Source organism: Vitis vinifera, chromosome 1 (assembly GCF_030704535.1).
Source record: "Vitis vinifera cultivar Pinot Noir 40024 chromosome 1, ASM3070453v1".
Classification (NCBI taxonomy): domain Eukaryota; kingdom Viridiplantae; phylum Streptophyta; class Magnoliopsida; order Vitales; family Vitaceae; genus Vitis; species Vitis vinifera.
In genome coordinates this window covers 5,304,320-5,313,112 of record NC_081805.1, presented here as the reverse complement: position 1 = coordinate 5,313,112, position 8,793 = coordinate 5,304,320, and the positions used below count along the sequence as shown (strand labels likewise).

Below are 8,793 nucleotides of genomic sequence, written 5' to 3'. Positions count from 1 at the left end.
ATGATAAAAAATAATTTGACGCAATGCAATGCACTATTTTCCCAACACTTTCCCAAAGCTTCACATTTTTTTTCTTCAAATTTTGAAGAACCGCGTGAGATTTTGTAATACGCTAGGAAGTGCGATGATGAAACTGAAACGTGTGGGGAGGGTTAGGATTGACGGGTCTACGGTGATATCCGTGGACTTGCAACAGGAAATTATTCATCGCTCCAATACCCACAGTGTATATATTAATATTGCCAAATCGAGACCTGGCGCTGCGAACTGTGGTTGGACTGCTGTCTTTGTCCCCTCTCTTTTAGTTTTCTCTCTCTAAAGAGCTCTCTCTCGAAACCCTCTCGACCACAGAAAAACCCTAGCTTTATCTGTGAATCCAGCATAAAATGGGTTCAGAAGGATCAGGGGTTGTGGGTGAGCTTCAAACCCTAGATTTCTCACGCTTATCATTGTGATCCATCTTCTCTTTGAATCGTTTCGTGTTTTTGCTGTTCAATTTATAATTCATCGGTGAATTCTGAGAAATTGTGTTGCATTTTGTGTTGCTGTTTGGGTTTTCTGGAATTGTTGTTTGCTTCGTTGGAATATGTCCCAATTAGGGTTCCTTCATTCGATTTTGCTTATCCTGTTTGAATTGTTTCCCTTGTTTCCTGCGAAATACCTAAGATTTTGGGTATTTGAGCTGCTATTGAATTGCAATGGCTTGTATGATATTGCGGTATTCTAGGTTTTGCTTCTTTTCGACTGAAATTAACTAATGCGAAAGGAGTATTAGTGCCTCTGTATGAGTATGCGTCTTGTACTCTGTACTGATCTTCTTGTTGTTATGCTGTATAACCTGGAGCATTAGCACAATATGCGATGAGCAGTATGGGTGGAAAAGAATATTGGTTTTCTTTAGGAGATCACCAATGGATCCCTCTTTCCTTAGCTTTTTATGTAATTTTTTAATATATGATTATAAAATGAATATCTTTGGGTCCACCATGCAATGGTGTTGGGAGGTTTTCAGAACCATTTCATGGATCTTACTGACCAAGAAGATCACACATAGATCGAGAAGATAAATTTGGATTCAGATATGGAAAATGCAAGTGGCATATTCATCCATGGTGATTGACCGCCCTAGTATTGCACATACCAGATACCATTTGCATCTTATTTGACTCTCATAACTTGTATTGATGGTGTGAAGAGTATCTTTTCTGAGCTGAAAAGTTGCTATGAGGCGACAATGTCACTTATGTTTGATATCCTAGATTGATTTGTTTGATGCCCGATTAAAGGCCCTAAAAGGAGCTGACAGTAATTTGTTATGATTGATCATTAATACTGGTTTTTTAACTGAAATTTTCTTATTGACATCCTATACAAGAATAATTCATGGAAAATGAGATTATGGTCTGAATTGCTAGGATTTTGCTAATCTACTTAGTGGCATGCCATGTAGAATTTATGCAAAATGAAAGGCCTTTTTTACCTGAGTGTATTTGGAGAAGATAAATTTGGATTTAGATATGGAAAATGCAAGTGGCATATTCATCCATGGTGATTGGCCACCCTAAGTATTGCATGTACTGGATACCATTTGTATCTTATTTGAGGCTCATAACTCATATTGATGGTGTGATCAAATTTCTTTTCGGTGTTGAGTTGTCTGCATGTGTGGTGACAATGGTCACTTGTGTTTGATATCCTAGATTTATTTGTTTGATGCCTGATTAAAGGCCCTAAAAGGAAATGGTAGGAATTTGTTATGATTGATTATCTAAAATTAACTTCTTGACATCCTATACTAGAATAATGCATGGAAAATGATTATGCTCTGAACTGCTAGGTTTTTGTCAATCTACCTAGTGGCGTGCCATGCAGAATTTATGCAAAATGAAAGGCATTTTTTCCTGAGTGCATTTGGAGAAGCACTCTGGCATGCCTTTCCAAGTTTGTAGCATGGCTTGGAATGCATTGTTGTCATGAATATTCAAATCTCATAGATTTGATTATACTATGATAATTTTATTTCATAGACTTCATAATAATAAATAAAAAGGTAGATGAAAAAACCAATAATATATGAATTAACAAAAATAGGAAACTAGCCATATTGATAACATTTCCAATTTCTAATTCCATTACATACACACCTGGCACATGAAACATATGGTTCTCTTAAGAACGTGATTAGTTGGAGCTAGAATTGTGACAGATTCCATCCATTTCCTTGATGTGTGACACACTATTAGGGGTACTCAGCTTCTTCTGTTTTAGATTTACAATAGTGTGACTGTCAATTGATACTGCAGTCTTCAAACCCCTTTTTACTCATGTACTTAATGCTCTAAACATCTTGCCTGTAATCTCTGTCCATAACATCTACACATCAGAGCAATGTTTAAGCCTCTGGAATGTACATGGCTGACTTAGAATGACAAAGTTAGAAGCTATTTTCCTTGCCTGTGGTCAAGCTTTTTTAGTTGTCCCAACATTTAGAATCTTTTGTCCTTTGTTTTTTTTTCCTATATATATATATATATTCTCAAGATGTGTGCCCATGGTTTTCCTCTTATCTTGCGAAGCAAGACTAGTGGATTTTGCATCATTAAAAAAAAAAAAGGAAAAAAAGAATTTCCATTAGTATATATACAGTATGTGCAACCAAAACTCATAGATGTTATTATTCTGGTCATAAATTTCTAGCCTCCATGTAATACAGCTTCTTGGAATGGATATTCTTATTCTGGTCATAAATTTGTAGCCTTTGTCGTCCCTTTACCACCTAGAGCTTGGATTGAGGCAATCCTCGTACTGATGCTGTATTGTATCCTGGACTAGGTGGGCTGAGCTCATCCTTCAAATCACATAATTTAAGCACAGTAAGTGTAAGGGGCATCATTTCCAAGGGTATTTTCTAGGCTGAAAATTTTGAGTGCCAATCCAGTGATATGGCTTTGGATCTGTCTCTCAGAATATGACTTTGAAGCTATCTTCCACAAAGTGGCTTTGAGATGGTATAGTGGTGATACAGATTTGGAGCCGTCTTGCCTGATACAGCTTTTGGGTTGGAACTGAATTTCTATTTATACAAGTGACATGGATTTTGAATTTTTCTTTATATAAGTGTCACAATCTCCTGCTGCATTATGGTGTGACTTCCTTAGTACTAGTTTGTGGATTTAGTTTTCCCAAATACTGGAGCTTAAAGCGAGATTATGATTGAAACATGGATACTTTCTCTAATTTATAATGCTTAGGTACTTTCTCGAATTTATAATACTTTCTTTCTATTCTTAATCATTAAAAATTTATACTAAAAAAATTATGTTTCTGCTTCATGAAATTAGCATTAATAAGATGGATTTTATGTGACTTAACTTGTGAACAGCTTCTGTATCAAGTTCTGAAAAAATATGCAGATGATGCGAATATGTCATCTTCTATAATCAATGCAAAATTCTCATCTTATCTTGGAAAATTTTCTGGTTGTTGTTGCTACATGGTCTTTTGAGTGCTTGCATGCATAGCAGGAGATATATCTTTGTGATTTTGTGGTCATATGCAGTTCCAAGGAATTTCAGATTACTGGAAGAGCTTGAGAGAGGGGAAAAGGGAATTGGCGATGGAACTGTCAGTTATGGAATGGATGATGCTGATGATATATACATGCAGTCGTGGACTGGGACTATCATTGGTCCTCCTAATGTGAGTTTTTTCTTTTTCACACAATTTTCATGATATAATGAACTCCTTACAGGTTGAATCTCTCAACTAGATGTTAAGAATTTATGTGGTTGGTATTATCTATAGTTGGATGCTTTTCTTGAACCTATGGTTTTGACTAATTAATCATGCTCAAATACCTGTAAATGCTTGATTGAATGATTAGTGAGAGGAAATCAAACGCTGGTGCTTTTGATGGCCTGGATATGGAAATACAGAAGAGATTTAAAATCATATGTTTGAACTGAAAGTGACTGCTATGGTCAAATATGATTTATGCTGCCAACTCAAATAGCTGGTAGGAAACTGAATCCTGACTGCCTAAACAATGGTATCTCTGTGTCAAACTTTTTTCCTGGTGGACAGAGTGCCATTTTGATAATGATGAGCAAGTGATCCCAGTTCAACAAAATTCCTCCGTCCTAAGGAAAATGATTGTCCAAGATTCTTTTCCCATGGAAGAATTTGTTTGACAGTTAAACCTTTCTACTACTGCTTTTAGACAACTTATTTCCTTCTAAACTCTACTGTCACCCTTTAAAAGAGTGGAAAGTGATTCCTTACTTAGCAATTACTGCTGCTTGCCAGACCGTTCATGAAGGGCGCATCTACCAGTTGAAACTGTTCTGTGGTCAGGACTATCCGGATAATCCACCAACTGTGAAGTTCCAGACTCGGATAAATATGACCTGTGTCAATCAGGAAACTGGAGTGGTGGGTAATTTTACTTTCAAGAATTTTTATGCTGTGGTATGTTTGATAATAAGCTTATGATGGTCAAATTACCAGGTCGAACCTAGTCTTTTCCCCATGCTTGCTACTTGGCAGAGGGAGCATACAATGGAGGACATATTGACTCAATTGAAGAAAGAAATGATGTCTCCCCAGAATCGAAAGCTGGCTCAGCCTCCTGAAGGTTTGTTAATTTTGTTTCTGGTGATTGACAGAAATAGTGTTTTCTTTCTATCTCTTCAAGATTGTTAAAAAAAAAATAAAAGGGAAGATTGTCTTTGTAGAATCCATGCTATGTCAATTTATTTTCTGTCAGCCGGGACTGCTTAGTGAATGGGTGGTTAGAAAGTTGGATTGCTGTAAAAGCTCGTGAAGATTGGATGGCCTAAATTTACTGATAGCAGTGGTTGTTATCAGATGATGTAACTGGTTCCATGTTTCTGTTGAATCTTGATACACTTGTCTAAATAGCCTATATTTGCTCTAGAATATATTATTTGGGGTTATGAGGTTGGTCACAGTGGGAACATTTTTTTTTTCAGGCAATGAAGAGGCGAGGATTGATCAAAAAGGGCTTGTCCTGAAGTGTTGTATTCTCTGAAATGGGTGGGAGTTGAATGAGCATGATAATGTATATAAAATACATACATTAGATGATTCCAACTCTCGGCTTAGTTTATTTATTACATATGTTTGTGTCTGAGAAAGGAGACCAGAGTAAAAGGATCAATCCTCAATCCTCAATCCTGGGATTGTTGATGTTAAATGTTTTTAGTGTCAAATGGTAGCTCAGCTGAATAAGTCGGATTCTTCAGTGAATTGATGACATTTAATATTCCATAAAATTGTTGTCTATATTATTTACTATGAGATGGATGTGATGCACCAGTGCATTTAAATAAGAAACCAGGCATGTCCCTCTTGAACCTTGATCTGGCTGGTTCTGGGTTTATCATTATCAACCGAGTCAACTTTCAATTTGATCTGGTATTAAAAATCTCTCTCCATCTTATTATGGTGGCATCCATTCAGTTTTATATTGATTGATGTCTTCAATTTAAGCATGCTCAACCTGTTTACTAGTAGGTTGTAAATTGTAACCTCATTGGTTCTCATTAGATATGGACGGATGACGGTGGCCCAGCCGTAATTTTTGAAAAAGCAAAAAACCCCCATGCTCTTGTGATGACTTCATAAAATCCAAAAATAATGATCAGTCTGATGAAATGTTCTTGTGCATTTAGGCCATGTTTGGTACATGGGAATGGGAATGGGAATGGGAATGAAGATTTTCTTTCCATTCCCATTTCTTTTTAATATGAATGAATTTTAATGATTCCAATTATTGTGTTCAAGGTTATAATGATTATTTATCTCTATTTTAATGTTAAATAATGAAAAAAAAAAAGATGAATTGACAAAATATTTATAACATATAATTTAAAATAATCTTTTATTTTTTATTCTTTGAAAAAGCAAAAAAGCTCTCATACATACATGGTTTAAAATATTTTTTTTATTTAAAAAATATTTTTAAGTGTTTTTTTACTAAATAATAAAAAGGACTCGTGCTTTAGAATAATTTTTTTTAAGAAAATTAATACTTGTTCTCGAGAAACAAATTTTAAAAATAAAGTAATAAGTTTAATAAGTTTTTAAGATATGTATTAACAATTATTAATTTTAAATTATTATTATTTAGTTATAAAAAAATAAATCAATTATGTTTTTATAAGATATTAATATCTATAAAAAAATATAATTTATGATTTTATTATAATAATATTATTTATATTTTATTAAAAATATGTATTTTTTAATTTATTTGTAATGACAAAATTATTTTTTTTATTTTAATAAGATTTAAAATAAATTTATTTATATTATATTCATTAAAAAAATTATTTTTATAAACGACTTATTTATAAAAAAAGATTTGATTTTTTTATTTGTAAAAAATATTTTTAAAAATAACTCATAATAAGAAATTAAAATACCTCCTTCTAAATATGAATTGAAATTTTATTAATAAATAAGATTTTATTATTTTGGAAATTACTTTTGATTTCATTCTCATCACCACTTATTATATTAGTCAAATATAGAAATAAAGAAGAAAAATAATAATGAAAATTCTCATTTTCCATTTTCGCATAAGAGAGTATTTTGTTAGCGTGGAAGGAAATGATGAATCCTTTAGAAGAAAGAAAGACTGAAGGAGGAAGTTACCATGCGTGATTTTCCCTAAATCATGCGTATTCAGACTGTTGTACTTGCGTGTTCAGATTCATCATGTTTCCTGTTCCTTTTGCGTCTCTGCGGCCCTTGTGTTTGACGCCGCCAAAAATCTAAAAAAAAAATTTTAAAAATTCCTGTATTTCCATTCTCTGGAGCCTGTTGGCACTTGAGTGGGTGACCCCCACACACGAATGGTGGGTCGGTTATCTTATCATGGATGAAGTTAACACTTAACAGTGAATCCTGGAATTTCATCTGTTTGCTGGCTTGAAAATTGAAATGTTGGCAAAGTGAAGGCATTTTAGGGTCCGCTGTAACCTCTCATGCTTGTCACTTGTCACTCAGTGGGCATAGATGCCCGCCATAACTAACTTCTTTTCTCCTTTGGAATTTTTATTTCTTTATCATCTCGTATCACATGAGCTGATTGATTAAATGCCCCAAAAAAAAAAGATTTTTTTTTTTTTTTTTAATTTAGACTACGTTTCATTCCCATAATCTTTTAAGGAAAATGTAAGGTAATAAAATGGGAAGAGAAAATTAAGAAAAAAAAAATTTAAGTCAATTAATTATTTTATATGTTTTTAAAATTTATTTTACTTTATTTTTTTATTATATAAAAATTAAATAATTTTAATTATATTTTTTTATGATAAAATCAAATATAAGAAAACCATTTTCTTTAAAATACTTTTTCATGTATTTTGATAATCAAACATAGTCTTAATATTTTGTGAATAATTTTTATCATATCACTCATCACGTAAAAATAAATCCTGCAAAAGTTACCTTTTTTTTATAAAAAAAAAAACATTTAGAATGTGTTTTACAATATTTCTACTTCAAGTAATTTTATTTTCCACAAAAATATTTTTCTTAAAAGTGTTTTTAAGAGAATCACTTATAAAGTGTTTCTTTGTAAAATATAAGTGATTTGTCACTACTATAAAGGTATGTTTGACAATGATTTTACAAAGTGTTTTTTATATTTTTAATACTTAAAAGTAAAAAAAATTTAAGTGTTAAAAATACTAAAAACTTTTCAAAAATTCACTACCAAATACACTCTAACAATCCATTTGATAATAATTATAAAAGTGTTTCTAGTATTTTTAATACTTAAATTTTTTTATCATTAAAGAGTTATAAAGACTGAAAATGTTTTCTAAAATCAATATCAAACACACTCTAAAAGTGTATTTTGAAGTAATTTTAGAAAACGATTTTAACATTTCTAACACTAAATGACAAAAAATTTCAATTGTTAAAAAGATTAAAAACATTTTTTAAAATCACTGTCAAATGATCTAACTGATTTTTCAAATATTTAAAATGTTTCCTAAAATTTATAAAACATTTAATTTTTTTTTTAAAAAAAAAACATTTTTTAAGTTAAAAATGTTTCCTAACAGCACTGTAAAACGAACTTTTTAAAGTATTTGAAATCTAATATTAATTTAGATGGTGTTAACTAAATGTGTTATCCTTTTTATCAAATTTTATAAAAAAAATTATTCACTTCTCCTCAATTTTTTATTAAATATATCTTGTCCTCATAAAAGTTTCAAATTTCATAAGGGAGCCAAGTGATAAAAAAAAAAAAAAAAAAAAAAAAAAGAATTCAATGAACTTATACACACTAGATATATTTCAATAAACCTCAAAAAGATTCTAATTAAAAAAAATTTCTCCAAATGAAGCAAATTAAATAGTGAGAAAACGTGATTTGTGAAAAATCTAAAAGCAAAAGAAGAATTTGATGAACTTATATGCACTAAATATATTTTATCCAAACCTCGACAGAGGTTCCAATTAAAAAATTTCTCCAAATGAAGCAAATTAAATAGTGAGAAAGCGTGATTTGTAAAAAAACTAAAAGCAAAAGAAGAATTCGATGAACTTATACACACTAGATATATTTAGCCAAACCTCTATAGAAGTTCCAATTAAAAAATTTCTCCAAATGAAGCAAATTAAATAGTGAGAAAGCATGATTTGTGGAAAATCTAAAAGCAAAAAAAGAATTCGATTAACTTATACTCACTAGATATATTTAACCAAACCTCGACAGAGGTTCCAATTAAAATTTTTCTCCAAATGAAGCAA

At 31.4% G+C, this 8,793-nt stretch overlaps 1 protein-coding gene across 2 annotated transcripts; it reads left to right on the top strand.

Annotated features, from left to right (window-relative positions):
* Positions 1–5,407, top strand: LOC100264453 (ubiquitin-conjugating enzyme E2 variant 1A-like). Of its 2 annotated transcripts, XM_002284933.5 has the most exons (5): positions 1–414; positions 3,560–3,699; positions 4,306–4,431; positions 4,507–4,633; positions 4,992–5,407. In XM_002284933.5, exons 1-5 carry the CDS (start codon positions 387–389, stop codon positions 5,048–5,050), a joined length of 480 nt encoding a protein of 159 aa, XP_002284969.1. In that variant the 5' UTR covers positions 1–386; the 3' UTR covers positions 5,051–5,407. The 2 variants fall into 2 exon arrangements, with proteins under 2 accessions (XP_002284969.1, XP_059595109.1); XM_059739126.1 differs by having other exon boundaries at positions 100–414; positions 4,507–5,407.
* The last annotated feature ends 3,386 nt before the right edge of the window (positions 5,408–8,793 follow it).

Coding starts and splice junctions, on each gene's coding strand:
- LOC100264453 (XM_059739126.1), top strand. CDS start 387: ATGGGTTCAGAAGGATCAGGGGTTGTGG. Junction 3,700..4,305: donor CTATCATTGGTCCTCCTAAT/GTGAGTTTTTTC, acceptor GCTGCTTGCCAG/ACCGTTCATGAAGGGCGCAT. Junction 4,432..4,506: donor TCAATCAGGAAACTGGAGTG/GTGGGTAATTTT, acceptor TCAAATTACCAG/GTCGAACCTAGTCTTTTCCC.